We start from the raw sequence: 27,799 nt of genomic DNA, 5'->3' as shown, positions 1-27,799 counted from the left end.
GTGGGTGGGGGTCCCTCAGCCTGGCCTGTGACCTCTCACAGTCCAGGAGCCCCGCAATTGATCACCCCAAAGAGGTAGGCCCTGCCCACCTGGCTGGGGTTCTGCGATGGATCGCCCCCTACAGAGGGAAGCCCAGACTACCTGCCGCAGTGCCACTGGCCAGGCAGCCTGGGCCTCCCTCTTTGGGGCGATCTTGGAGCCCAATTGATCTCCCTGCCAGCTGCCCTTTGCAGGGCGATCATGCGATCGATCGCGCCCTGCAGATGGAGGCCCTGCCCACCTGCCACAGCCTGTCGGTCGGTGACCTGGGCCTCCCTCTTTGGGGTGATCATGGGGTGATGGCCAGGTCCCTGCCTTGGCGGGCCTGGTGCCAGTGTGTGTCATAGTGTGGTCATCTGGAAGGTCGTCTGGACGGTTGTTCTGCTATTGGGTCGTTTTGTCGATTTTTATACTTTTATTATTATAGATAGATATATTTAAAAATATATTTTTATTTCAGAGAGGAAGGGAGAGGGAGAGTTAGAAACATCAATGATAAGAGCGAATCATTGATTGGCTGCCTCCTGCAACCCCCCCCCCCCCCCCCCCCGAGGATTGAGCCCACAACCCAGGTACCCAGGTATGTGCCCTTGACTGGAACTGAACTCAGGACCCTACAGTCCGAAGACTGATGCTCTGTCCACAGAGCCAAACTGGCTAGGGCCACAATTTTGTATTTTTAAAGTTACCTTTTGAACATGTAGCTCTACATCTTGCTGCGTACAGCTTCCAATTTTCTGATTCACTTTTCTCACAACACCTTCTACATCTACGATGCTCTCTTTGCTGATGCTGTCAAAAGAAAAAAATTCCCAACTTTAATCATCTCGTCAGAGTGTCAGAACTCATTTGGTGTTTCAACAGTAAAGCTGAATACATTAGACACTTCTTTAATAGAGTAAACCACTTGAGATAAACCCAGACTATTTAACAATACACTATTATGCAGCACACCTTGTGAGATTCTTTGAAGAGAAGATTTCTAGATGCCATCATTTAATTACCATTTATAAAATACTCTGGTTATAAAAGGACCAGCACTGAATCACAAGAAATAGGGAAAAGTCTTTCAATTATTTATTAAAGAATATTTCCCTGCCTATATTTGAAATTTCTAAGATCAGCATTTCCTATAACAAAAAACACTGGCTTCAATAAATGCAATTACTGGGATGTAATGGAACTAAATAACAGAAGAAGGCCAACTGGAAACATTTCAAGATAATAAAAAGACATTGGGGTGCTGCAATTAAATCCTCATTGCCCATAGAACATATTCTGTCATTAACTGAATTTATGGCAGACAATTATTGGATTGTGTAATCCCATTTAAGAATGTCACCCAGCCAGCATGACTTAATGGTTGAGCGTCGACCTCTAAACCAGGAGGTCACAGTTCGACTTGCTGTCAGGGCACATGCCTGGGTTGCGGGCTTGATCCCCAGTAAGGGGTGTGCAGGAGGCAGCTGATCAATGATTCTCTCTCATCGTTGATGTTTTTCTATCTCTCCCCCCACCTCTCCTTTTCTCTCTGAAATCAATAAAATATATATATATTTTAAAAAATAATGTTTATATGAAGCTAAATATACATTAAGAGTAAAATAAATGCATCTTCTGGGCAGTGTAATTCCACAGCAAACTTGAATTTTGCAGGAAAATCTGCTCTAGACTCCCTGTTTATCTGCTTATGTCATAAACCCTAGTTAACTTTTGTATTAACCTCTCATGGTTCAATTCCCTATCCAGAATCATAGAGAATATAAACAAAAGATGTAACTCTCATAGTAAAGATTCTATGTATTCTGATGAAGTATTGAGTCCTTCCTTAGTAGTTATGGTGCTATTGGACAAGATTCCAGAAATCCAACAGTGCTTATTTTACAAAAGAGAACACCACAATCCATTCCAATGAACATTTGCTCAGGGTTGGGAAAAGGATCAGAATGAGAATAGATGGAAAATGGTGAAGAAAAAAATTTTTTTTCACTTGACTCTGCTACACTGCTTAAAATTTCATAGTGTCTGTTACCAACTACCTTAAAAAAGATCAATAGTACACACATAAGTTTTCTGAACGAGGGCTACCACCCTACACTGACTAAACCTGTGTATTGAAGAAATTCACAATTTATTATGGCAAAAGAGACAGTTGGTGAACTAAGATAAGGCTACTCTGTGACCCAAAGGCACAACAGGCTTCAGTTTATTCTTAAAAAGGCTTTCTAATACTGGCAGTCTAACGTCACTGAGCCTTTGGTCAATGTGACTACTGCCTACCAGGTGCCCTGTTTGTTTGCATGAGCAAACCGGATACTGGAGTATATAATTCAGGCCTCGTGAGAATTCTGCTGCTCACCTTATATTTCATATTTCATGGACTTAGACCAGTGATGGCGAACCTTTTGAGCTAGGCGTGTCAGCATTTTGAAAAACCCTAACTTAACTCTGGTGCCGTGTCACATATAGAATTTTTTTGATATTTGCAACCATAGTAAAACAAAGACTTATATTTTTGATATTTTATATATTTAAATGCCATTTAACAAAGAAAAATCAACCAAAAAAATGAGTTCGCGTGTAACCTCTGACACGTGTTATAGGTTCGCCATCACAGCCATAGACCTTTCCATAAGGAAGGTGTTTCTCTTCCTCACTGATGAGTGTGTTGCTTCGTAGAGTAACCTGACTTGTCCCAACCAGACCTCCACCTGCTCCACTCCACTATTTCCCTGGCCATCTTGGTTCTCCTATCTCACCCTCTCTGACTCCCTTCTAGACAGCCTTCTTCAAGCCAACTTGCCATAGACCAATCCCAGCATGTCATAATTCTAAGAGTTTCATCAAGAGGTTGATGAAACCTGGGGACTCAACAGGGTTGAGTCACACATGTAGTCACCTGTTGGGAATGGCTAAAGGCATTTCCCCAAACCTGAACAGGAAACTGATTGTGGCTGCCAGACAGTTAAAGGGCATCTTAATCTACATCAGTGATGGCGAACCTATGACACGCGTGTCAGAGGTGACAAGCGAACTCATTTTTTTGGTTGATTTTTCTTTGTTAAATGGCATTTAAATATATCAAATAAGTATCAAAAATATAAGTCTTTGTTTTACTATGGTTGCAAATATCAAAAAATTTCTATATGTGACACGGCACCAGAGTTAAGTTAGGGTTTTTCAAAATGCTGATACGCTGAGCTCAAAAGGTTCCCCATCACTGATCTACATGTTATTGCCTCCTACTGGCCAAACACCGGAACAGCTGTAGGCTATTCCCCAAACTGTTAATGCTTAAGTGTATTATATCCACCTTGCCTTAGGACAAATTGTGTTAATAAAAGCAAGGGTCCTAGAGAAGGAGGGAGTCTTCAGTTCCTTTAGCTGAAGGTCCTCTGACCCCCCAATGCCTTTCAAAATTATATCTCGTCTCCGGACTCTTTATTAGTCTCTGGATTCTTATGTCATCTATGCGCAGCCTTTTCCAGATTCCTGAACCCTTCTTGATGCTGGGACAAGAACCCCGGCACCAACTCAATAAACACATCTACTCTCAACTAGTATCTTTCCAGAAAGAAACTGGAATATGGTAAAGATACCTTGCCTAAGGCTAACTAAAGTTTCAATTAAATAAAACAAAATTTTATCTTCTTTCTCCCTCAGAAGTAACAGATGATTCCTTTTATCCAGGGCCTGAAACTTGGAACGGAGCCTGCCTTCAGTTATTTCATTTACTTCAGTAGCATTATGTGCTAAAATATTTGATCAGTTAGATTAGAAAACAACCAGCATTTAAATATCGTTTCCAATACTAAATAACTCCAAAAGAACTTCTGAAAACCTGACCTATTTCTTAAACTAGGGCCAGAGTTAAACTTCTGTAATCATAAATTGGTCTATTGAATCAATTAAAAAAGTAGGATTAACTAGATATAGAGGATGCCTATAATTTTTTTTGCCCTTCCAATCTCAGTATTTCCCCTTATTATATCTACAAGCTACATGTTGTTAAAAGAATACTAGTAGCCTATTTAGATATTAGTAAAATCATTCCATGATTTTTAAACCTTGGATAATTTAGCTGTAATATCTCTATATCTACACCTACAACCATGTCTATATATCTACCTCTATATCCTTCTATTTATCCCTATTTATTTATAGACATAAATGAATTTAGAAGGAAAGAACCTTAAAAAAAGTCAAATTTGTGAAAAAGGGTCAGACTAGAACTTGCTAGTTAAAACTAATAAAAAAGTTATAGTATGTATAGAGTCAATACAAGAGGGATAGGAATACTTGAATAAGCTACTGCCAGTATTAGATAAAATTCCATTTTGTACAAAGATTCTAATGATTTTAACTAATATTGAATGTTAAAATGGCTTAATACTTTATGTGTATATACTATATAGTTTGACTGTTACCATAAAGAAACCCTGTTAAGGTTTCAGTTTTACATTTCAAAACTAATGCCACAATATCTATATTTTGAAAGAGGTTATGTCTAACAGGCAACTAAAAGCCTTGGAAGGAAGAAAATCCATAGTGGAAAGCAGAGGAACTCCTGGGAACTATTTTATTGTAGGAGAAATGGATGAAGCAAATAAAACACATCTTTTTTCAAGAGCGAAGTCAGCTATTTTTATTATTGCCACTGCCTCCCAAAACACACTACCACTGCATTGTGTTTTATACTGCTTTCATTTCCCAACTACCCTTTTGAGCCTACATATAATTAATCACTCTACAAACAAGATGAATTAGTATAGCCTTGATATTAAAAATGCCTCGATAGGCACAACAAACTTCATGTCATCCATCAGAAACTGTCAACCGTCAATTTAATAGTTAACTTCTACTGTCTTTAGAAAATAAAATTATAAAAAGCACCATTCTTTACATAAAGTACTTCATAAAAATATTTAGAGTTGGCTATCAAGTTTTTAAAAAATATAATTTTATTGACTTCAGAGAGGAAGGGAGAAGGAGGGAGAGATAGAAACATCAATGATGAGAGAGAATCATTGATTGGCTGCCTCCTGCACACCCCCTACTGGAGATAGAGCCCACAACCCGGACTTGTGCCTTGACAGCAAATCCAACTGTGACCTCCTGGTTCAGAGGCGGATGACGTTCAAACACTAAGCCAAGCCGGCCGGGCTCAAATTTGTTTGTTTTTTTTTAACAAATGATATATGAGTAACTCAAGCAATCATAAAACATGCAACTTGGGAGAAAAACAAACAGTACTTGGTTATCTGAAGGAATAAAATCCCATCTTTCCAACACAAGTGCCATACATTTATTACTTAGAGCCTTACTAATAATTCCAGGGACACTTTCCTTATCTATAGTTCTCTCAATCTTCATTAAAAGCTTTTGCATGTCTACAATAAATAAAAGTAGGAAACTAAAAAAGTCTGGTGGAACTGTTAGAAATAGGTACAACTGTTGTATTAAATAACAGTTGACTGATGAATATATATTAAAAACAGAACAAAACAAAAAACTGGAAAGTAGCAAAGAGCCACATCTTTTTTTTTTATCAATTAAGTTATTACATATGTGTCCTTATCCCCCATTCCCCCCCATCGCTCCCACTCATGCCCTCACCCCCCTGTTGTTTGTGTCCACTGGTTAGGCCTGTATGCTTGCATATAAGTCTTTTGGTTGACCTCTCCCCCTTACCCCCACCCTCCCCTACCTTCCCTCTGAGGTTTGACGGTCTGATTGATGCTTCTCTGTCTCTGGATCTGTTTTTGTTCATCAGTTTATATTGTAAGAACCACATCTTTACCTAGCACAGTAATAGGTGTTCACAGTGATGGCCCTCTGTCATTAAGAAAAAGGAAGAATGTGTAAAATAGACTTCAAAGATTCTGTTATAATGATCAAACTAGTTTCAATAATTGAAGGAGGTAAGCTTCATAGCCTAAAATAAGAGTAATGTCTTATTATTTAATGTTTCTGGAAAAAAATTAGTTCTTAGCATATCTCTGTGATACACTATTTGTCCCAACTCTTTATTCCCACGTGGTAGCAATAATCATCCACACCTTTGCCATGGCTTCAAGGTAGACAGAAGGTTACTTCTCTTCCCTTAGAATTTGGGGTTGGCCATATTACTTGCTTTATCAATGAGATGTCAGTGGATGTGAGCCAGCAAAGGCTTGAAATGTACTTATGCAGTTGAACTTGCCATTTAGCATCCCTGCATTTCTCTTGAGAGGATGATGCTCAGGTAAACTGATGGTCCAAAGAATCTGAGAAACACCAGGACCCAAACCACAACTTCAGAACAAGCCTAGATGAGCCAAACTCTAACTGACCCTCAGATGTAGAAGCAAGAAATAAAAGTTTGCCCAGCCAGCATGGTTCAGTGGTTGAGTGTCAACCTGTGAAACAGAAAGTCATGGTTAAATCCCTGGTCTGGGATCAGGCCTAAACCAGCAGTCGGACATCCCTCTCACAATCTGGGACTGCTGGCTCCCAACCGCTCACCTGCCAGCCTGCCTGATCGCCCCTAACCGTCTCTGCCTGCCAACCTGATCACCCCCTAACCACTCCCCTGCCAGTCTTATCGACACCTAACTGCTCCCCTGCTGGCCCGATTGCCCCCAACTGTCTTCCCCTGCTGGCCTGGTTGCCCTCAACTGCCCTCCCCTGCTAGTCTGGTCGCCCCCAACTACCCTCCCCTGCCAGCCTAGTTGCCCCCAACTGCCCTCTTCTGCAGTCCTGGTCCCACCCCAACTGCCCTCCCCTGCTGGCCTGGTCGTCCCAACTGCCCTCCCCTGCTGGCCTGGTCACCCCTAACTGCCCTCCCCAGCTGGCCTGATTGCCCACAACTGCCCTCCCCTGCCAGCCATCTTGTGGAGGCCACCTTGTGACCACATGGGGGCGGCCATCTTGTGTGAGGGCGTGATGGTCAGTTTGCATATTACCTCTTTATTATATAGGATATTTAAAAAATCAAAGTTTATTGTTATATGCAGCTGCGATTTTTCTTAAAATTCTATAATTCCATTAATTAAGCATTCATGAAATATATGGCATTAACATAATTAAGTACATAAATTAATTTTAAAAATCCATATCCCAATAATACTTAAGAAATAATTCAACACACCACTTCCTCTTTCTATTTCCTTCTTTTTTCTTAGATAATCCATATTATTTTATTTTTATACTAGAGGCCTGGTGGATGAAATTCATGCACAGGAAGGATCCCTAGGCCTGGCCAGTGATCAGGGCCTTCCGACTGCCGGTCGGGGCCTTCTTCATTCCACGCTGTCCCCTGGTGGTCAGAGCACATCACAGCGAGCGAGCGAACTCCCAGTCAAACTCCCGAGGGGACAATTTGCATACTAGGCTTTTATATGTATAGATAATAGATTCACATTTCTATAATACTCCATAGGTTTTATTCATTTTGACATTACAAAAATTTTAACTGGTACTATTTAAAATATATATTTTTATTGATTTCAGAGAGGAAGGAAGAGGGAGAGAGAGCTAGAAAAATTAATGATGAGAATCACTGACCGCTGCCTCCTGCACACCCCCTTCTGGGGATCGAGCCCACAATCCAGGCATGTGTCCTTGACCCTTCAGTTGGCAGGCTAACGCTCTATCCACTGAGGCAAACAAGCTAGGGCTTAACTGATACTATTTACAGGTACAAGGTATGCAGTATTGAATTATACAATCACGGTACCTGTCCTGTCTTCATTCTAATTGGGAAGATAGTTTGAATATTATTTTTTAAAATTTAAATTCTTTATTGTTTAAAGTATTACATATGTCTCCTTTTCCTTCCATTGACTTCTCCCTAGCCGCTCCCACCCCCCAGCACATGCCCTCACCCCCCTGCTGTCTGTGTCCACTGGCTATACTTATATGCATGCATACAAGCCCTTTGGTTGATCTCTTTCCCCCCTTCCTTGCCTTCCCTCTGAGGCTGGACGGTTTGTTTGATGCTTCTATGTCTCTGGATCTATTTTTGTTCATCAGTTTATGTTGTTTGTTATATTACACAAATGGGTGAGATCATGTGATATTTATCTTTCTCTGACTAGCTTATTTCACTTAGCATAATGCTCTCCAAGTCCACCATGCTATTGCAAATGGTAAAAGCTCCTTCTTTTTTACAGCACTGTGTAGATGTACCACAGTTTTTTTAATCCACTCATCTGCTGATGGGCACTTAGGCTGTTTCCAAGTATTAGCTATTGTCAATTGTGCTATGAACAATGGGGTGCACTGTTAAATGTACATATTCAGTGGCAGTCACAATGTTGTGCAACCATTCCCATTATTTATTTTCAGAACTTCTTCAGTATCCCAAATAGATACCCTGTACTCATTAAACAATTAACTCCCCTTTCCCTCCAACTACTCCCTACCCGAGCTCTTGGTAATCTCTATTCTATTATCTGTATCTATGAATTTTACTATTCTAGGCCCCTGAAAGACGTAGAATCATATTTGTCCTTTTGTGTCTGACTTATTTCACTTAGCATAATGTTTTTAAGATTCATCCATGTTATAGCATATATCAGAATTTCATTCCTTTTTAAGGTTGAATAATATTCCATTATATGTACATGCCACAGTATGTTTATTCATTCGTCTAATGATAGGTTGTTTCCACCTTTTGTTTATTGTGAATAATGCTAGAACAATAACATACAATGATCTGTTTGAGTCCCCGCTTTAAATTCTTTTGGGTATCTACCTAGAAGTGGAATTGCTGGATCATATAAAAATTCTATGTTTAATTTTGAGGAACCGTCATATTGTTTTCCAAAGCAGGTGTACCATTTTACAATCCCACTGGCAATGCACACAGGTTCCAATTTCTCCACATCCTCACCATCATTATTTTCCATTCATTCACTCATTCATTGATTCATTATTGATTTTAGAGAGAGGAGGTGAGAGGGAAAGAAACATTGATGTGAGGAACATCTACTGGTTGCCTCCTGTATGTGCCTCAACTGGGGATCGAACCTGAAACCTGAGTATGTGCCCTGACTGGAATTAAACATGGGATGATGCTCCAACCAAATGAGCCACATGGGTCATGCTGTTTTCTGTGTTGGTTTTTTTTTGAATAATGGTCATTCTAATGGGTATAAAGTGATGTCTTATTGTGGTTTTGATTTGCATTTCCCTAATGACTAGTGATATTGAGCATCTTTTCATGTGCTTAGTGGCTATTTGTATATCTTTGGAGAAATGTCTATTCAAGTCCTTTGCCCATTTTGAAATAGGGTTTTTGTTGCTGTTGTGAGTTGTAATTCTAGATGTATTCTGGATATTAATCTTTTATTGGACATAGGATTTGCAAATATTTTCTCCATCCTGTGGGTTATCTTTTCACTCTCTAGATGGTGCCCTTTGATACAAAAGTTTTATATACATAAAATCACTGCTAAATCCAATGTCATGAAGCTTTTGGTCCATGTTTTCTTCTAAAGAATCTTATAGTTTTAACTTTTATATATTTAGGTCATTGATCTATTTTGAGTCAAGTTTATATATGGTATAAGATAAGGTCTTTTGCATGTGGATATCCAGTTTTCCTTGCACAACTTTTTGAAAAGATTGTTTTTATCCACTGAATGGTCTTGACACCCTTGACGAAAATCAATTGACCACATATGTCAGGGTTTATTTCTGGGCTCTCTATTTTATTTCATTTGTCTATATGCCTGTCCTTATGCTGGTACTACACTGTTTTGATTACTGTAGCTTGGTAGTACATTTAAAAAAAAAAAGTTCTTATTATTGATTTTTAGGGGGGGGGGGAGAGAGAGAGAGAGAGAGAGAGAGAGAGAGAGAGAGAGAGAGAGAAAGGGAAACATCAATGAGAAAGGAAACATCATCAATCAGCTGCCTCCTGCATGCCCCCAATGGGGATCGATCGCACAACCTGGGCATGTGCCCTGAATGGGAATCAAGCCTCTTGTTTCCTGAGTTGACACTCAACCACTAAATCACACCAGCTGGGCTGTCATAAGTTTTGAAATCAAAAAGTGTAAATCTTCCAAGTTTGTTATTTTTCAAAAAATTTTTGGCTAGTCAGAGTCCCTTGAGATTCCATATAAATTTTAGGATGGCTTTTTCTATTTCTGCAAAAAAAAAAGAAAAAAAGAAAAAAGAAATGCCATTGGGATTGTGACAGGGATTGTACTGAATCTGTAGATCACTTTGGGTAGTACTGTCATAATACTGAATTTTGAAGTGGTTTGTTACATAGCAGTTTTCTTCCACAACAGCTGACTAATACAATCTTAAGCTCAAGAAAGTTATAGCCCTAACCGGTTTGGCTCAGTGGATAGAGCGTCGGCCTACGGACTGAAAGGTCCCAGGTTCGATTCCGGCCAAGGGCATGTACCTTGGTTGTGGGCACATCCCCGGTGGGGGGTGTGCAGGAGGCAGCTGATCGATGTTTCTCTCTCATCGATATTTCTGACTCTCTGTCCCTCTCCTTTCCTCTCTGTGAAAAATCAATAAAATATATTAAAAAAAAAAGTTATAAAATTAAAAAAAAACCACACCCTTGAGTTCAAAGCTATTATCTGATCATAATAAGGGTCTCTAAATGTTTATTTGCAGTTTATCATATACACATTGCCAACCAACAGTGTACATTATGCACTATAAATATGTTTTTAAAAACTGGATATACAAAACTTTACTATAAAACATTAGGCTGATTTTTTATCAAACACAGCAGAATTTATCTGTTCAAGTGAATACTGTCCTCTTCAAAGTGACTGCTCAGGGAAAGAGGTTGGTCTATAAACACATTTCAAAATCAGAACTGCCTAAAACAATCCGAAAATGACATCTGGTATTACCTCTTGGCTTTGTCACACATATTAGTTTTTTGGGGGGACCAATCTCATTTATACTTATTATTTACTATCCTTTAGAAACACTAAAGACCATGATAGGAATCTGGGTGGGAGCGTAGAGGAGACATTAAAAAAATTATATCAGAAGAGAACCGCATTAGAAATACAAGGAAGTAACATGTTTCACAGAGAGAACAGTTAATATATCAACTATAGGACTAATACAGATAGAAGATATTAAGCTTTACATATAGGGTTAACATAGCTATAGATAATATATCAACTATTGGGCTGAGTAGTTATCTCTGAACATTTTTGATATTATAGGAGATTATACTTATTACTAAAAATTCCAATCTCTCTATATAAAAGGCTAATATGCAAAGTGTCCCCTCGGGAGTTCGACCAGGAGTTCGCTTGCTCACTATGATGTGTACTGACCACCAGGGGGTAGCATGGAGCGAAGGAAGGCCCTGGCCGACAGCTGGGGAAGGAAGGCCCTGGCCGGCAGCCAGAAGTCCCCAATTGGCCCTGATTGCCAGCCAGGCAATGTCTCCTCTACCCATGCACAAATTTCATCCACCGGGCCTCTAGTATTAAACAAACATAAATTTAAAAATTTAAGTCCCCCATTATATAGCCCTCTTCCTATAATCACTGTTTTACTATTTGGTCTATACACCTCCACATTTTTTCTCATTTGCAAAAAATATGGGAATGCTTCATAAATTTTCTGTCATCCTTCTACAGAAGTTTTGTTCATTTTCTCTGTATTTTTTAATGTTGAAGCATAGTTTTATTTTTATATTTATAGTGCAAATGAAACTTATCTTAATATATATAAATACCTTAACTATCACTATTCCCACATCAATTTCCTTTTATGTTCCAGTTCCTATGTGAAGTAGTGTGTTGGGGTCCAACCCCAACAGGTCCAGGGGTCCCCAAAGATGTGGATGGAGTTGGCGAAGAAGGAAGGACACGGAGGCAGAGTTCAGTTGATCAGCAGCCTAGCCAGGATCTCCAGCCAAGTTCTGGTGTTTATTGTCTTGTTACATCTGTACTTATACCAGTTGATTTTAATCCTGTCAATTTCTATTGCAAAGGTTAGGGTGTTTCTTATCTCCATTCCAGGGAGTAAAGATTATGTAGCTTCAGTGTGATTGTTTGTAGTTAAAGTGATTAACTACCCACCTGGCACATAGTTAAGGGGTTTTATCCCCTCCCTAACTTCAGGGAAAAATCCCTACCTGGGGAAACAACCTTTCTCAGAGAGGTGACCTTGGTTAAAACACATAGCGCTAAGGGGAGCAAACATTAAGAACAGTATGCCATATACGCCAGGTCCCTTGAAACATATGCTGTGCAGATGTTTCTTTCCTGCAGCGACTGTGTCAAGCAGCAAGGATGGACCGGCTTCCGGCAGTAGTTTACACATATACCATCTTGCTTAAACTTCACAAAAGTCTACAAAGTAGGCACTGTCACAATTTTACAGTTGAAGAAATAGACTAAAAGGTCAACTAATTAGCCTAAGATCACACAGCTAGTAAAATCACGTACAGATGACTAGAAAATTGTTAGACTTAAAAATTAGCACCTAATTTTAAATACTACAGAATGTATCGTCAGCTCACTTTGAAATAATACTTTCTTAATCTTAGAAGCTGACGAGCTGCCAGACTCCATTATAGTTTATAAGAAAGAAACTGGAAAAGGCCCTTCATGAATAATTTTCAAAATGTCAAGAATCGTGCTACCTTCTCCAATAATACTGATGCATCTTGATGTCCTGCTATTGCTGCCAGCCTCAATAGAAATTCATCAGAATCTTTGTATAAAACAACATGAAGTTATATTTAAAGTTATAGTTAACTTAGAAGAATTAATCCCATAAACTCTCTGGAATTTTGACGCCAGATTTTAGACCTACTTTTAAAGTTTATCTTTAGACTTCAAAAATACAACTAAAAGACAAAACGGACATCATCCAGAACCACAGGAAGGCTGGCTGAGTGGAAATTCTACAACTAGAAGGAAAGAGAAAAGCACACTGAGACTCAGAGGAGGTGCAGAAGTAAAGTGCAGAGGTACGGAGGCGCACGCCGAAATGGCTGGCAACTGAGGACGCGGCGCACGTGGAAGGGGCTGGAAACTGAGGACACGGTTGTCTTTTTCAATCGGGAGGGAGTCTCCAGCTCCCAACTGCTCTGAACTCCAGTTCTGGGTGAGTCTCTGGGGACCCAGACTCATACGGGGAGAAACTGGGCTGTCAGGCATCGGGCAGAACTCAAGGGCGGCTTTCTCTCAGAGGTGCTTGCAGCTATTACTGGGACACTGAGATGCCGGGCCTCTTAGGGTAGGACTGGGGAGCAGCCATAGCTGCTTGCTCCGCCCTGTTGATCCCCCGAGACCCCGCCCCACCCAAGCTGTGCGCAAAGGCTTTTGCATATGAAAGGCCTGGCCCTTTGCAACCTGAAAATTACCTAACAGACTGCAGCTGAATCAGAGAGACCCAGAACTTCCAAAAGAGGGTCCAAGGCCCCACAGCAGCTTGCACTGCTTCACAGTTGGGCCTCATCTGGGCACCTCCAAACCCCAAACAGAGAAGAGGAATCTCTCCATAGCTCCTGCTGGGTAGCCTCAGGCAGAGGCTAAATTAGCACCTCCTTAGAGATCCAAGAGCCAGTGTACCCAGAGGTCAGAGTGGGACCATTCAGATTACAGCTCCTCAGATCCATAAGGGCAACACTCAGGGGGCAGACTCAGTGAGCACCAAAGCCCCACTGAAGCAAGTCTTGCGCCAGAAGGGAGTCTCCAGCTCAGAAGTTCTCCCACTGCAGACACAGCTGATTCTCACAGCCAATTGGCCTGGAGGTCAATTCCTGCCAGTAATAACTACAACAATAAAGGCATAACTACAACAAGACTGTGCACAAAGCCCACAAAGGGGTGCACCAAGAGTGTCCACCTCAGGTAATTGGGGAGGCTGAGCCACTGGGCCCTATAGGACACCTAACACAGATAGCCACTCTATCAACACAGGGAAGCATAAAAAATGCGTAGACAAAGAAAAAGGTCACAAATGACAGAAATGGAGGAAAACAAACGACTGGATATAGAGTTCAAAACCACACTTTTAAGGTTTTTCAAAAATTTTCTAGAAACCATCGATAAATTTAGTGAGACCCTCAAGAAATCTAGTGAGACCGCTGATAAATTTATTGAAAACCTCAAGAAATCTAGTGAGACCCTCGAGGTTATGAAAAAGGACCAACTAGAAATTAAGCATACACTGACTGAAATAAAGGATATTATGCAGTGTTTCAACAGCAGACTAGAGAATCGCAAGAATCAAGTCAAAGATTTGAAATACGAAGAAGCAAAAAACACCCAACCGGAAAAGCAAAATGAAAAAAGAATCCAAAATACGAAGATAGTGTAAGTAGCCTCTGGGACAGCTTCAAGCGTACCAACATCAGAATTATAGGGGTGCCAGAAGATGAGAGAGAGCAAGATATTGAAAACCTATTTGAAGAAATAATGACAGAAAACGTCCCCCACCTGGTGAAAGAAATAGACTTACAAGTCCAGGAAGCGCAGAGAACCCCCAACAAAAGGAATCCAAAGAGGACCACACCAAGGCACATCATAATTAAAATGCCAAGGTCAAAAGACAAAGAGAGAATCTTAAAAGCAGCAAGAGAAAAACAGTCAGTTACCTACAAGGGAGTACCCATACGACTGTCAGCTGATTTCTCAACAGAAACTATGCAGGCCAGAAGGGAGTGGCAAGAAATATTCAAAGTGATGAATACCAAGAACCTACAACCTAGATTACTTTACCCAGCAAAGCTATCATTCAGAATTGAAGGTCAGATAAAGAGCTTCACAGATAAGAAAAAGCTAAAGGAGTTCATCACCACCAAACCAGTATTAAATGAAATGCTGAAAGGTTTCCTTTAAGAAGAGGAAGAGGAAGAGGAAGAAAAAGGTAAAGATACAAATTATGAACAACAAATACACATCTATCAACAAGTGAATCTAAAAATCAAATGAATAAATAATCTGATGAACAGAATAAACTGGTGAATATAATAGAATCAGGGGCATAGAAAGGGAGTGGACTGACTATTCTCAGGGGGGCGGGGGGGGAAAGGGAGTGGGGGGTGTGGGAAGAGACTGGACAAAAATTGTACACCTATGGATGAGAAAAGTGGGTGGCGGGGGTAAGGGCAGAGGGTGGGTGGGAAGCAGGTGGAGGGGAGCTATGGGGAGAAAAAAGAGGAACAACTGTAATAATCTGAACAATAAAGATTTTTTTCTAAAAAGTATATCTTTATTGAAGTTTTCAATACAAATACTGAAATGGACAGGGCCAAATACAGAAGTTCTGCTTCTCCTACAATAGATAACTGCCTCTTTATAAACTACTTAAGCTCAGAGTTGCAACCCACAACAGTATAGTGACTTAGCCTATGTTTACCAAATTGTCCTCATGATTCTCAAGGGGTACCCACATACCCAACTCCCTGTGGGCCTCAACTGTAGGTGATCTATACATATACTTCTACCACAGCACCAGTAACATGTCTCTGTATACAGCTGTTTATCTACATTTACTCTCTTACCAAATTAAGTTTCTTATTATATGTATCATTGTGTACAAGCCTAATACAGTGCCTTTACCAAAGCAGGTACTAAATAAGTTTTCTAAATCAATGAGACTTCTGAGGATTTTGATATTTTACAATTTTAGAAGTTAATGCAGCAAACTGAATTTTAGCTTACCAACTATGTAAAATATTTATTCTTTTGTAAAAGATCTAAAAGTAAAGTAAACAAACTTGCAGGTAGCTAGGTGACTCATTGGAGAATGGGAAAGATACTTGTGACTCATCAGCTACCAATAAATCACTTAACCACAATGACTAATACGAAGAAAACTTAAAAAAATATATGTATATAAATAAGAGTCTGAAAAAGTCTTTTTTTCTTTTCTTTTTCCAGAATCCAAAAATTTCTATGTTGGGATGGAGGCATGTTAAATAATCACAAATAGCAAAATATAATTTTTAACTTTAACAAACTTCTTTTTCGTTTAATCTTTAATTTCTTTATTGATTAAGGTATTACATATGTGACCTCATTCTCCCCATAAACCACCCCACCACCACTCATGCCCTCACCCCCCTGCTGTCTGTGTCCATTGGTTGGGCTTATATGCATGCATACAAGTCCTTTGGTTGATCTCTCCCCCTTACCCCCACCTTCTCCTACTTTTTCCTCTGAGGTTTGACAGTCTTATCGCTGCTTCTCTGTCTCTGGATCTATCCCTGTTCATCAGCCTATGTTGTTCACTATATTCCACAAATGAGTGAGATCATGTGGTGTTTATCTTTCTCTAACTGGCTTATTTCACTTAGCATAACGCTCTCCAGTTCCATCCATGTTGTTGCAAATGGTAAGAACTCCTTCTTTATACCGTGTTCATGGATTGGTAGAATCAACATCATCAAAATGTCCATACTACCCAAAGCAATCTACAGATTCAATGCAATCCCCATTAAAATACCAACGGCATATTTCACAGATCTAGAACGAACGTTCAAAAATTCATCTGGAATAAAAAAAGACCTCGAATAGCTGCAGCAATCCTGAGAAAGAAGAACAAAGTAGGTGGGATCTCAATACCAGATATCAAGCTGTATTACAAAGCCACTGTTCTTAAAACAGTTTGGTACTGGCACAAGAACAGACATATAGATCAATGGAATAGAATAGAGAACCCAGAAATCGACCCAAACCACTACGCCCAATTAATATTCGACAAAGGAGGCAAGAGCATACAGTGGAGTCAAGACAGTCTCTTCAATAAAAGGTGTGGGGAAAATTGGACAGATACATGCAAAAAGATGAAACTAACCACCAACTTACACCATACACAAAAATAAATTCAAAATGGATAAAGGACTTAAACATAAGACAGGAAACCATAAAAATATTAGAGGAATCCACAGGCAGCAAAATCGCAGACATATGCCGAAGGAATTTCTTCATTGATACTGCTCCTAAGGCAATGGAAACTAAAGAGAAAATAAACAAATGGGACTACATCAAAATAAAAAGCTTTTGCACAGCAAAGGAAACCATCACCAAAACAACAAAAAAGCCCACTGCATGGGAGAACATATTTGCTAATGTTATCACCGATAAAGGTTTAATCTCCAGCATTTACAGGGAACTCATACAACTTAACAAAAGGAAGATAACCAATCCAATCAAAAAATGGGCAACAGACCTAAACAGACACTTTTCGAAAGAGGACATACAGAAGGCCGAAAGACATATGAAAACATGCTCAAAGTCACTAACTATCTGAGAGATGCAAATCAAAATGACAATGCAGTATCATCTCACACCTGTCAGAATGGCTATCATTAACAAATCAACAAACAAGTGTTGGAGAGGATGTGGAGAAAAAGGAACCCTTCTGCACTGCTGGTGGGAATGCAGACTGGTGCAGCCACTGTGGAGAATAGTATGGAGTTTCCTCAAAAAACTAAAAATGGAATTCCCATTTGACCCAGTGATCCCACTTCTAGGAATATATCCCAAGAAGCTAGAAACACCAATAAGAAATGATATATGCATCCCTATGTTCATAGCAGCACAATTCACCATAGCTAAGATTTGGAAACAGCCTAAGTGCCCATCAGCAGATGAGTGGATTAAAAAACTGTGGTTCAACAACTGCTTTTTCAAATGAACTGTGGTCCTTTTTTCCCCCATTTTTTTTTTATTTCAAGAAAAACGATTTTAAATATAATAATGTTACATGCAATAAACCTTCAAGAAAAACTATTTTAAGTATAGTAATGGTACATGCAATAAACATTAATGTCTCAAGAAAAACAATTTTAAATATGATGTTACATGCAATAAACACCAATTATTCAAGAAAAATGATCTTACATATAATAGTAATACATGCAATAAACTTTAATATTTCAAGATTAAAAGGATTTTAAGTATATTATTATTACCAAAACTGTACTAACATAGTATATCACAAAAGTTGTAAGAAATATTAAAAATCCGCAAATAACAAGATTACTTCTATTATATTCTAGTATATATTTTTTTCACTCTGGCTCTATTTTTGTCCATCAGTTTATGTTGTTCATTATATTCCACAAATGAGTGAGATCATATGATATTTATCTTTCTCCGACTGGGTTATTTCGCTTAGCATGATGCTTTTAAAGTCTATTTTGTCGGATATGAGTATTGCTCATATCATTTTAAATACACAATTAAGGATCTGTTCTTAAAGATCTCTAGGGAATGAAATTTGACAACCTTCCTATGTAATTCATTTGATTGCTTCATTTTTATATGCATTCAACCGTAAGAAAATTGATCTTTCCAACAAATTGATTACAATAATGTGTTGAAGAGTCATGTGGCACTTATATTCAATTGGTAACTCAACTTTTCAGATTAGTACATTGATGAATTGGATATTCCTAGGAAAGGTAATTTTGGGAAAAACAACTGACCCCACATTAGGCTCTAAATGTTCTTAAGGCAAATAATCAACAGCCAGAAACTGCTAGCAGTATAATCTAGTCAATAAGGCAAAGATAAAAATCTCAGATTTTAATACCTAAAGTAAATGCTAAGGTAGTTATCTACTTTAAGATATTAAAAGTGACCTCATATTTTGCCTTTTAAATGATTAGAAAGCCCCAGCTGGAACTATCTGATTTGATATTTTTAAGAGCAGAATCCTTGCTTTATTCCACCTGGTATATGGCCAGAGGGAATAGAGTTAAATGTAGGGCCTCATAGAATTAACATATAAATACCATTATTTTCCCTACTTTGTTGTGTAGGAAGTTCACAATATTTTAAATGTACAGTCTCTTTGGGTAGCACTATTCAAAATGGAAACACCTTGAGAATATATAAACAGTCCTTAGACACTGTCTTAGTATACACATTTCATTATATAAAAACGGCCTTTTTTTTCATGAACATATTTCTACCCTATGCTATTTTCCAAACCAAAGATTCTAGCAGACTGGTTAGTTGGCTCACTAGGCTGCTAGCTTCTCAAAGTAAATGTTACTAAATATTCATTTGAATTACCTCATTCTTCATTGAGTGACTTTGTTTTTTCTCACATATAGAGTAATAAGAATGTGTAAAATGAACTGTGGCAGTGCTGATGATAAGAAAAGGCAAAAGAGTAAGCAAACATAGATGCAATTATTAAAGTTGTCTAGTGAATTTTAGGTTTCATGTTTATAATTATAGATATATTTTTATATTGAAATTATTAAAGAAAAAATAACTTTATAAACATAAAACTCTCTAGTTTCTAACTACTTTTCCCATCACTGTTTTTATAGCATGCTTTTTAAAAATTAAATTTACTGGGGTGACATTGGTTAATATTATGTAAATTTTAGGTGTATATCTTTATAATATGACATCTGTATACTCCATTGTGTGCCCACCACCTTCAGTCTAGTCTCCCTCCATCACCATGTATTTGACTCCCTTTATCCCCTTTGTCCTCCCCCCGAGCCAGTTCCTCCCAGTAACCACTATTCTGTTGTTTGTATCTACTTCCTTATCTTCCCCCACCCCAGTATCAATAATGGTGAAAAATATACTATATTAAGCGTTTCTTTCTGCATATTTACATATTCTAATGTCAATAAAACTGTTAAAATTTTAACACTTATAGACACTTGAATATTAAAGGTTTTCAGCAAAACAAATTTGCTAGCCTTCTAGTTGTCAGAAATAATTAGCTGAATTTTACTATACTCAATAAGAAATATGTCCACCGATCTACATAACTACCCACATTCAAATTAGTAATTTTTAAATCTTGGAAAAGCTATAATATAAGATTAGATAGAAAAGAGGACAGGCTTTAAAGTTGCCACACACTAGTTTTTCGAGTAATGCACCAACAAAATAATGTAAATTTTTTTTAGTAAAACACTACTCAATATAGCACAATGATGTAAATTAAATTGTACAAGTCATTGAGGAAAGAATTCAAAATGCCCGAACATGAGAAACCATGTATTTTTGCTAGTTAAAAACAGAACCCAAAAAGCATAAATTATTTTTTAAAATATTAAACTACTCTTAGATAATAAAAATCTATATTCAAATTCTAAGGCAGGCATAGGCTTGTTTTACATGTCAAGTAACTTCTTACAATTATAGTGAATTAATACCATACCGAATCTCATACTTTTATATTTCTCAGGCAAGTAGAAATAAAGATTTTTAAAGAAGGGTCATAGCTCTAAAAATGAAGTAAGACTAGATACAGTAAACAATTTATGAACTCACATGGCTAGTTGGTGGGGACCAAGCATCTGGGCTCTCTGGCCCTCTATTTTACCCAGCTGGCCTTTGGTGCTTTGTAAAAATTAAAGATTTAAATCGTCCTAGTAGTTCCATAATGACTTATTTTGTGAACTCATTTTTCTTCACCAAAAATGTCAAGAATTTTAAGTTCAAAATAAGCTTGGTAAGAATTAAACACTACTCAATATAGCACAGACCAGTGGTTCCCAAACTACTGCATGGCTCTTTTTAGTGGAACAAAAATGTCAGGAATCCTTAGTGAGCACTTAAACAAGTTTTACTGTGTTATTTAAATATCTACAAATATAAAACTAGTATAAATGCCTACACATACAGCTCTTAACTTTAAATCAAAATAAAATTTTAAACAAAATAAAAACAAGTATAAAGACACAAAATACAAATAAATAGTATTAATTTAAAGCTTGCGAAAACTAAATTGCTGACTTTTGGGTTTACTGTATAAAGCTGTAATTGCAGATCCAGTTCTATATTTAATGTTTTTGCATTTTTAATTCTAGTAATGTGAAGAATGCCTGTTCACAATTACATAAGACATTAACTCTGAGGTTGGTTCAGGATAATTAGGCCTCATAATCAACCAAAATTCTGTAAAGAGCAATCCAAGAATGACAACTTAAATAAAGTATTAGTCGATAATTTTATAAAACTATCATGTTCATGTGAAAGTTAATAACGTTGCATTGTCAATTGAAGTTTTAATCAAATGAGTATCGAATCTGATAACTATTAGAACTGGAAATAGAAACATTTTTCCTTGCATGGAAACTACTATGCTATTAGTGATTCTGCTGCCCTTATACAGATAAATGTAGGATTCAATAAATCTGTTTGAATGGCACAGGCTTTTAAAACTTCAGGATGCCTCTTAACTATGAAGTATCACCTCGTAACCCAACTCATTCAGCATGTACTACTGTTCAAATACAGTGGAATTTTCATTTGTACAGAACATGGATATCATTTGGCTTCAGCTGGCATGAACAAAATTGTAAATCTGACAGAAAACGCTAAATGGAAGCACTAAATTTACAGTTATTTTGTTATAACTTAGGCTTTAAAACGTAAAATAACACCCTTATATAACTTTAAGATAATAATAAAAATGTACACTGAAATTTTTAAAAATCTAGAAAACGTTCAGCCTCCTAGGAAACATATCTGTGGACCCCAAAGAAATGCAAAGAGAAACCCATCAATGAGGATCATGAAAGACATGGGCTTAATCTAAGTGACAAAGAGTGAGGATTTAATGAATAAAGCCAAAGCTTTTAAGAAGAGAGGCCACTGCAGATACACAGAGTGTATCTTGGGAAGTACATAGTGACAAATAACACTGTACTGAGGGAACCAGCAGGCAGAATTAACATTGGACATGGTTGGAAATAGAAAGCCATTAAGATGTTAGATAAAAATAGGACTTAAAAAAAGGCTTCTAGCAAGTATAGACTTAGGAGGGGGCAGAAAGAGCTTGTATGTATCGCTAAATATTAGTTTAATCAATTATTGGAATATTTTGTTCAAACCCAACTAACGTGGCAGAAATTATAAAGGATAACACTAAAGAGAGAAAAGAATTAAAACCAAATAACTTAGAAGACTCACTTAGAAGAAAACTCACAAATAAAGATTTTACTCTCAAATGTTTTTTAAAATATGAGTTAATAATTATAGTATTACTATCATTCTGGTGCTGTATCTGAATGTTGGATTATCCTTCATGCTTCAAAACAGAATGTCCATATGAGCCATAGTTAAGGATTTTGTAGTATGGCTCAGTTAGCTGAATTCTTTTCTTGCCTAGAAGATCCTTCTTACACTCTCCCATTTAGATGAAAGCCTTTCTTTAATTAATATATTATGAGGGCATCAGTGAACTAATTTCTGTTTGAGAGACCATATACAAATAGCTCTTTCAGCTACAGCTTTGGTTGATTATCTGACATGGTCAACTGCTGTTAATCAAGTCCCAGGAGTCTCTGAGAAGATCCAAAATTGTCCTATATAATAAAGAGGTAATATGCAAATTAACCCTCATGCCCTCACAAGATGGCTGCCTACAACCAGGCCAGCAGGGGAGTTAGTGAGGGAAGACGAGACGACTGAACAAGCAAGCTGCGTGGGGCGACCGGGCTGGCAGGGGGGTTAGTGAGGGATGACCAAACGACTGAACAGGCAGGCTGTGTGGGGTGACCAGGCCGGCGGGGGGGAGGCAGTTAGGGGCGACCAGGCCAGCAGGGAGGAGCAGTTAGGGGTGATCAGGCCGGCACACAGAGGCAGTGAGGGGCAATCAGGCTGGGCTGGGGGGGGGGGGCATTTAGGGGTGACCAGGCAGGCAGGTAGATGAGCAATTAGGAGCCAGCAGTCCAGGATTGTGAGAGGGATGTCCCAGATTAGAGAGGGTGCAAGCTGGGCTGAGGGGACCCCCTTGTGCACAAATTTCATGCACTAGGCCTCTAGTAAAAAAATAACTATTTGTGGACTATTTTGATGTGTTTACTTCTAAAGACATTAAATGAAGTGACTATCCTCTTGTTAGTAAATGCCTCTTAGTAAATATCAAGGTTAAGTGGGATTTTAACAAGATTTTTAGACTAGAATCTTTCCTTCAGGAACATAATCCTGAGGTTACAATGAAGTTTAATGGAAAAATATATTCTAAACAAAACTGTCATCTTCATATATTAGTTTTCAGAACCAAGATGTAATAATAAAAGCATAATATGCAAATTGACTTAAAAGCAAAATGACCATCTGGACGACCACACTATGACACGCACTGGTGCCAGGTCAGCCAAGGCTGGTGCAATGTGATTGGTCGATTGCCCCAAAGAGGGAGACCTAGGCTACCCGGCCAGCGGCACTGCGGCAGGTAGGTGGGGCCTCCCTCTGTGGAGCCCCATGATCGATCGTCCTGCAGAGGGAGGCCCAGGCCACTGGCTGGCGGGGTGATCGATGGGGGGCTCCGGGATCCATCACCCTGCAGAGGGAGGTTCAGGCCATCGGCCAGCAGGGCAATCAATCGGGGGCGGGCCTCTGTGATCACCCCAAAGAGGGAGGGCCAGGCTACCCACTGGCAGTGTTGTGGTGGGTAAGTGGGGCCTCCCTCTGAGCAGTGATAGACTGAGCAGCCCTGGCCGGGTGGGCGGGGCCTCCCTCTGCGGGTCCATCGATCACGGAGCCTCACGATGGATAGTTGCAAAGAGGGAGGCCCAGACTACCCGGCTGGCAGCACTGTGGTGGGTGGGCAGGCCCTCCCTCTGTGGGGCGATCGATTGTGGGGCTCCCAGGCTGCTGAGGGCCCCCCTGCCCGAGTACATGAATTTTGTGCACCAGGCCTCTAGTTCTAGCTAATAAAAGAGAAACATGGTAATTAGCCATACCTCCGCTACCCTTCCCATTGGCTAATCAGGGCGATATGCAAATTAACTGCCAGCCAAGATGGCGGCCGGCAGCTTAAAGCGAACATGAGGCTTGCTTGCTTCAGTGACAGAGGAAGCCAATGTTCTCCGCCTGCCGCTGCTGGCCTCTGAGCTTGCAGTCTGAAACATTGTTACAAATATAGAAGCTAAACAAAACCCCAGAAACCTGCTTTCAGCCAGCCGGGATCTCAGAGCTGGAGTTGAAACAGTGTATCGATTATAGAACTCAAACAAACCAGATACCTGCTTTCAGCAGCCGAGGCCTAAAAGCTGGAGCCAAGCCTCAGAGCTAAAGCTGGCCCAGAATAAAAAAGAAAAAAAGGAGCGGTTGAGGGCTTCAGTCACCCGCCAGCCTTAAAACAGCCCTCAGCCCCTCACCCAGACTGGCCAGGCACCCCAGTGGGAGCCCCCACCCTGATCCAGGACACCCTTCAGGGCAAACCAGCCGGCACCAGGCCTCTATCCTATATAGTAAAAGGGTAATATGCCTCCCAGCACCGGGATCAGCGGAGCCGCGAGGCCTCCCGGCACCGGGATCAGCGTGACGAGGCAGCGCCCAAATCCCCTAATCGCCCTGCAGCTCTCTGTGTGACAGGGGGTGGGGCCACAACCTCCCTATCCGCCCTGTTCTGTTCGTGACAGGGGAAGGCACCCCAAACCCCTTATCAGCCCTGCTCTGTGCCTGATAGGGGGGAGCTCCCCAACCCCCTGATCGCCCTGCGGCTCTGTGTGTGACAGGGTGCGGCGCCCAAACCCCTGATTGGCCCTGCTCTATGTATGACAGGGTGCGGCGCCGCAACCCCGCCCCCCTCATGGGCCCTGCTCTGTGTGTGACAGGGTAGAGCCATAACCTCCCCATTGGCCCTGCCCTGAGTGTGACAATGGCAGTGCCCCAACCCCCTGATCAGCCCTGTTCTGTGCCTGATAGGGGGAAACTCCCCAACCCCCTGATCGCCCTGCGGCCCTGTGTGTGACAGGGTTCGGCGCCCCAACCCCCTGATCGGCCCTGCTCTGTGTGTGACAGGGTGCGGCACCCCAACCCCCCCCCCCCACCCCCCACGGGCCCTGCTCTGTGTGTGATGGGGTAGAGCCATAACCTCCCCATCGGCCCTGCCCTGAGTGTGACAGGGGGCAGTGCCCCAACTCCCCTATCGGCCCTACTCTGTGAGTGACAGGGGGGAGCTCCTCAACCCCGATCGGTTCTGCTCTGTGCGTGACAGGGGGGAGCTCCCCCACCCCGATTGGCCCTGCTCTGTGCGTGAAAGGGGGTGGCGCCGCAACCTCCCCATCGACCCTGCCTTGAGTGTGACAGGGGGCGGTGCCCCAACCCCCCAATCGGCCCTACCCTGAGTGTGACTGAGGGTGGCATCGCAAGCTCCCAATCCGCCCTGCTCTGTGCATGACAGGGGGCGGCACCCCAACTCCCCAATCGGCCCTGCTCTGAGCCCGACCAGGGGCTGCACCTAGGGATTGGGCCTGCCCTCTGCCACCCGGGAGCAGGCCTAAGCCAGCAGGTCGTTATCTCCCAAGGGGTCCCATGCTGTTAGAGGGCACAGGTCGAGCTGAGGGACTCCCTCTCCCCTCCCCCGAGTGCACAAATTTTTGTCCAACGGGCCTCTAGTCTTATATAATAAAAGGGTAATATGCAAATAGACTGAACAGTAGAACAATTGAACAACCAATCAAAGCGTAATATGCTAATGATATGCTAGGGCTGCTCAACAGCTTGCTATGACATGCACTGACCACCAGGGGGCAGACGCTCCGACGGGTAGGTTAGTTTGCTGCTGGGGTCTGGCCCATCAAGACTGAGCAAGACAGGCCGGACAAACCCTGGAGACCTCCTGCAGTCCCTCCCCATCTCCGATTGTGCACTGGTGGGGTCTGTTGGCCTGGCCTACACTCTCTCACAATCCGGGATCCCTCAGGGGATGTCGGAGAACCGGTTTCAGCCTGATCCTGCAGGCCAGGCCGAGAGACCCCACTGGTGCATGAGTTCATGCACCAGGCCTCTTGTTAAATATAATTTAGCATATATGTCTGCGGTTTCCAGCGGCTCAAACGCTATCTATATAACATTTATTTCTAGGGTCCAAGCTTATTTATGCCCCACTTCATAGGACATAGATTGACCTTAAAAAGCACAAACCTTTGCAGACTATGAGATGAAATCTGCAAACCTAAATACCAAAAGATATAGGTAGAAGAGATGAAAGTGACAGTCTCTGGGCATCAGGAGTGGGAGGGAGGGAGAGATGGGGTTACTGTACTAGTAGTACTAATACTATTGAGTTCACCAGTGAGAAGCCATGTAATTAATGGCATTGGAGTTTTTAAATCAGAGTGCAGGTATCGCTATGATACAATAAAACTAAATTTGAGCCCAGCTGGCATGGCTCAGTGGTTGAGCGTCGACCGATGAACCAGGAGGTCATGGTTTGATTCCCGGTCAGGGCACATACCCCGATTGGGGGTTGGGGGCTCGATCCCCAGTGTGGGGTGTGCAAGGGCCAGCCGATCAATGATTCTCTCTCATCACTGAAGTTTCTATCTCTCTCTCCCTCTCCCTTCCTCTCTGAAATCAGTAAAAATATATTAAAAAAAAAAAACAAAACACTTAACTTTGATAAGTACATCTCTAAACTAAAACCAGTTGCTGAGCATCTACTATATTAAAACACTGTGATATGAGATGATAAAACTGAATTTGATAAATAAATCTCTAAACCAAAATCAGTGACTAAGCATCCACCATATGTAAAATACTATGCTGGAGGAGTCATGGACGTCCCAAACATAAATTAGAGTCTTAAATTATATGATTTTTTAGTTTTCTCTAGTTATAAATTGATAATTCTATGTGTATTAACTCATCTTTGAAAGCATACATCTAAAGAACAGACATAAAAATCAATAGAAAAAATATACACTTACTTTAGATTGAATTTCTTTGAAAAATATTTATGCCTATGAAATACTTTACTACTTAAAATGTAAAGATCGTCCATTTTCCAAGTCTTCTTTGATCATTATCATGGAAATAAAATTTCAGTTAAATTGAGAAAAACATACAAATGAACAAAACTAGGCATATCACCAACTATTAACTTAGAACTACAGCATGTATAACCACTACACTATACCATTTCTTGCAAACTGTACAAAACAAAGCATTTCTACAGGAACTCTGAACCAGACAGCAAGACTTTTGGAGAGACAAAGCAATTTTTACCTTTTAAAAAATCCTTCAGGAGGGACTCAGTTGTAAAACTACATTATTTTATTTTATACACTTTTATTCAGTTAGGAAACCTGTTGCTCAATATGCAAATCAGAAACTGAGGGAGGGAGAGAGGAAATGAAGCTCCAAACACCACAAAATAAAGTTGCTTTGCTATGTGGAGGCTGCCAGGCTTTTTGTTACTCTACTTGAAAGTAAATGTGACTTGTCTGTAGAGAGTGCTGCTTCAGCAGTTCCCAATGAATTTTAAGCCTGTGCTCCATATTTTCTCTTTTGTAAGTTTAATGTATTCAGCAACACTGAACCGACAATTTAAATAACTACATTTTTAAACAAACGAAGCATTGATGTTAATGTATGAAAATGGTCCAAACCCCTGGGAGTCTTGGTTCCCACCATTGTTTATTCTGACAACAGGATATAATTGCTTACTTACTTGGCAGCAAATTTAACCATCTGCTTGCTTGCATGGTCTCCCACTGCCACAAGAGCCTGAACATTAAACTGCTGCTGACGTAGGACTAAGAAACACTGCTTCCCTGAATAAGACAGAAAGAACACAAATGTATTAAGAACATGCTACTTCAGGTTTTACAGAAAAAAAAATGCTTATCTACTTTAAATTTGGGTCAAAATTTACTATATTCATCAGGCTCAAAACATACATATATCTGGCTTTTACAGACAAAATACTCATCCTCAATTGACAAACTTTAAACAAACCCAAGTTCCTACTATGAGTAAAATAATGCTTTTAACATGTTTGTATGAGAACACAGGCAAATCACTAATTAAAAAATATTACAAATAAA

General features: G+C 40.2%; 1 protein-coding gene across 4 annotated transcripts in view; it reads right to left on the bottom strand.

The window, feature by feature from the left end:
- DARS1 (aspartyl-tRNA synthetase 1) overlaps positions 1 to 27,799 on the bottom strand; it is a 74,000-nt gene that overhangs the window by 24,231 nt on the left and 21,970 nt on the right. For all 4 annotated transcript variants that reach the window (XM_036319781.1, XM_036319782.1, XM_036319784.1 and 1 more), the window contains 2 exons: positions 27,424 to 27,526; positions 729 to 831 (listed from right to left, as the gene is read on the bottom strand). In XM_036319781.1, the coding sequence (XP_036175674.1) occupies positions 729 to 831; positions 27,424 to 27,526 (206 nt within the window). The remainder of the gene's footprint in view (positions 1 to 728; positions 832 to 27,423; positions 27,527 to 27,799) is intronic.

Source organism: Myotis myotis, unplaced genomic scaffold (genome assembly GCF_014108235.1).
Source record: "Myotis myotis isolate mMyoMyo1 unplaced genomic scaffold, mMyoMyo1.p scaffold_m19_p_8, whole genome shotgun sequence".
In the NCBI taxonomy this organism is placed as follows: domain Eukaryota; kingdom Metazoa; phylum Chordata; class Mammalia; order Chiroptera; family Vespertilionidae; genus Myotis; species Myotis myotis.
This window is presented reverse-complemented; position numbering and strand designations above follow the sequence as displayed.